Here is a 3,142-nt window from a genome sequence, read left to right as displayed (position 1 = left end):
GTTGTTTACATCGTCGCTTCGATCGATTCGGAGTTGGCCCCAAAGGAGTCTCCCCCCTTAAGGCAAAGGTGGGATAATTGGTCACAATTTTGCTTTTTGTTAAAATAAAAATAATTGTTTATTTTATTTATATCTCATCATGTGCAAAGATTCTTAGTATTGTGGCAGTATTCTAACTTGCAAGCATTCGACAATGAAAAACTACTTTCAAGTATTGAACTTGGTTCCATTCGTGCATTGTTTTACTATGCTGATATAGTATTGGATGTTCCATTTATTCCTTGAAACAAAATTTACTTTGCTGCTGATGATAGCTTGTGAAATGTGATTACAAGCATCTTAGATTTGATTGTATACGTAATTATTTATTTATGTAATTGTGTAATTGCAATTTTGTATTTTAACCACAGTTAAATAAAGTGGAATTATTCATTAATACTGTTTTGAATAATGTTCAATCTGTATACATAAAAGAAGAAGGGGATGCAGCAAAACAGTTTTTATTCATACGTTATGTCGCGATACAAATTCTATCTTCTTAACCCTTTGATATCAGAATTAAAGTGGGCGTGGTTAAAAATATTTGGAATATATTAGGTTATTGGTTAAGCTTTGAATATGAACTGATATCAATTTCAAACTTCTATCACTTCTGGTTTTACCGTTATGAGATGTTGCTTATAAGCAACATTGCGCCATGGTGGTACTTTTTAAAACACAAACGAATATTGTGGTTTTATGTTATTTTTATTAATTTTTGAAACATTTCATGTGTGATATGAAACAAAACAATTTTTTTGTGGGTTACAACATAAGTGTACCTTGCATTTTGAACATTTTGATTTTGGAATACCGGTATGGCATAATCTACACCTTCCTTTTGCTCCCCATTCAACCCAATGACTAGTTTGATCGAGACGCATGGATTTTGGGGGTTCTGCTATGTATGATCGTTTTGCTGATGACGATGAACTTTGTAATGAAACGTCTGAAATGTTAGATGGTGCTGGAGACACTGGTGACGGTGCATTTGAGTGCATGCTTGAAAGGATTCCCAATGGACGGCCTCTTTTGCGTTGGTGTACTGGCGTAATATCAGAATCGTGTAGAAGCTCGTTTGCTATCATCAATTGAAAATTCAACAACGACATATGTTTCGTTCTTCCTTCGTGATTTTTTAGATCTCTTCTATACAACAACCAGCTATTGACTACTGCTGTGCTGAGGCACCAGTATACAATACGCATATACCATTTCTTAGAACGGTGGTTGATTTTATACAAGTCTAACAACATGTCAGCCAAGTCTACGCCTCCCATATGCTTGTTATAACACTCGACAATAGCAGGTCTAGGTATATTCAAATACTTCTTTTCTTTACGACACCAGCGTTTGCATTCTGAAACTGGTTTTTCAGCTATATAATTTGAGACTAGCTGAACGCTCTTGTTGTCGTACCAGCGGCAGACAACTAAATTATGTGCTACCTCAAATTTGAAATCATATGATCCACGACCTTTTTTCATGAGCTCCTTTTCATTCATAAGACAACAGTTTTTCATTCGATTGCTTCGAATTGTTCCTACTGCCAAAATGCCTTTTTCTTTTAGCGCAATCATCAGGCTTATAGAAGTGAACCAATTATCGAAATATAATTTATAATTCTTGTGTTGTCGAACATTAGAAGCTAAGTGCAACACAATATCTGATGAGATCCCCAACCCAAAAGATGGGCACGTTCCTTCTCCTGCATAGAGAGCAAAATCGTATACGATACCTGAAACTCCAGCTCTTGTGAACATTTTGAAACCCCACTTATTGGGCTTCATTGGTAGGTATTGTTTTAGATTGTGACGTCCTTTATATTTAATCATTTGTTCATCAATGCTCTGGTGTTCCTCCTGGTTTATTTTGTTGCATTTCTCTTTCATTTTATCAAGTAATGGACGTATTTTATAAAGTTTGTCGTAATTAGCTGATCCACGTTCCGGCTGTTGAGTATTATCATTTATGTGAAAAGCTTCTTTGATTTTCTCAAAGCGAACTCTTGATAAAGAATCTGCAACAGCTGATAATCTGAAGTTTGGCATCCAAGCCATTCGTAAATTTGGAACTTGTATTACGCCTAAATAAAGAAGTACGCCAAAGAATCGTCTGATCTCAAATGGAAAACAATTTAGCACTACGCCTTTCGTTTGCATCGAATATAGATTTGTTTCGTTGCAAATCTTGTTTATAATTTCATCATCGAAAAACTCACTGAAGTATTTTATTGGATCTCTGACTTCTCGATAGATTGTTTCTTCTTTCCAAGCAGTTTCGCAAACGGATAGGCTCGCGTTCCTCCATCTCAAACTCTCCAGATTGATTTTTTCAAAACTTTCCGTGACTATGTTTTCTGTATCCCCTTCATTTTCAACTATTTCATCAGCTTCTCCATGTACATCTTTTTCAACAATTCTGGTAATCAAATTTAGTTCAACGTTTTCTCCTCTTGTCCTTACCTGTTTCAATAGATTCGGCAATTCAATAGATTCAATAGAACTACATTGTAATAACACTTACCTGATCAATTGTGTCTTCAATGACTCTCTCCAAATTGGAATCATATAACTCTTCTTCTTCTTCACCTTCTTCATCATCAGAATTATTCCAGTCGAAATTGATTATTTGTGTTATTTCTGATTCTGTGAGACCTTTTGGACGCATTTCTGAGAAAAAAGCCAAACAAAAATTATTGCTACTATGGACAAATGTTGCTTATAAGCAACATTGTGTTCAAGAAATTCCTGATATAACAATAACAATTTTTTTTATGTTTTGCAAACTTTATTTCATTTTCTTACCTGTTATTTATAACAAAACACACTTTTTATAAAAAAATTCTAGCGAGTTTACTTTTTATTTGAATTTTTGTAGACCACCTTTTTTCACTTTTTTTTGCACACGTCTTAACACCACTTCAACTAGCTTACAAATGAAGACTTGTAAAGCTATTAAAAAATGCAACATCGTAAACGAATGCTCACATATATACATAACAGTTGGAAAAAACCGTTAGCAAAAATAACAAAAACTTTAGGAGCTATAACGGAAAATATACAATGTTGCCTATAAGCAACATTTGACATCAAAGGGTTAA

The 3,142-nt window shown here is 34.2% G+C and overlaps 1 protein-coding gene across 1 annotated transcript; it reads right to left on the bottom strand.

Annotated features, from left to right (window-relative positions):
- Positions 1 to 821: 821 nt before the first annotated feature.
- On the bottom strand, positions 822 to 2,709 carry LOC107193209 (piggyBac transposable element-derived protein 3-like; the record flags this gene model as incomplete). The annotated part of the gene is made up of 2 exons (XM_015582613.1): positions 2,566 to 2,709; positions 822 to 2,504 (listed from the first exon to the last, which is right to left on the bottom strand). Coding segments are annotated over exons 1-2 (1,827 nt in total), but the record flags the coding sequence as incomplete, so codon positions are not given.
- Between the last annotated feature and the right edge of the window lie 433 nt (positions 2,710 to 3,142).

The sequence above is a fragment of the Dufourea novaeangliae genome, unplaced genomic scaffold, assembly GCF_001272555.1.
Source record: "Dufourea novaeangliae isolate 0120121106 unplaced genomic scaffold, ASM127255v1 scaffold780, whole genome shotgun sequence".
Taxonomy (NCBI): domain Eukaryota; kingdom Metazoa; phylum Arthropoda; class Insecta; order Hymenoptera; family Halictidae; genus Dufourea; species Dufourea novaeangliae.
The sequence above is the reverse complement of the archived record's forward strand: the minus strand, read 5'-3'. Positions and strand labels throughout refer to the sequence as shown.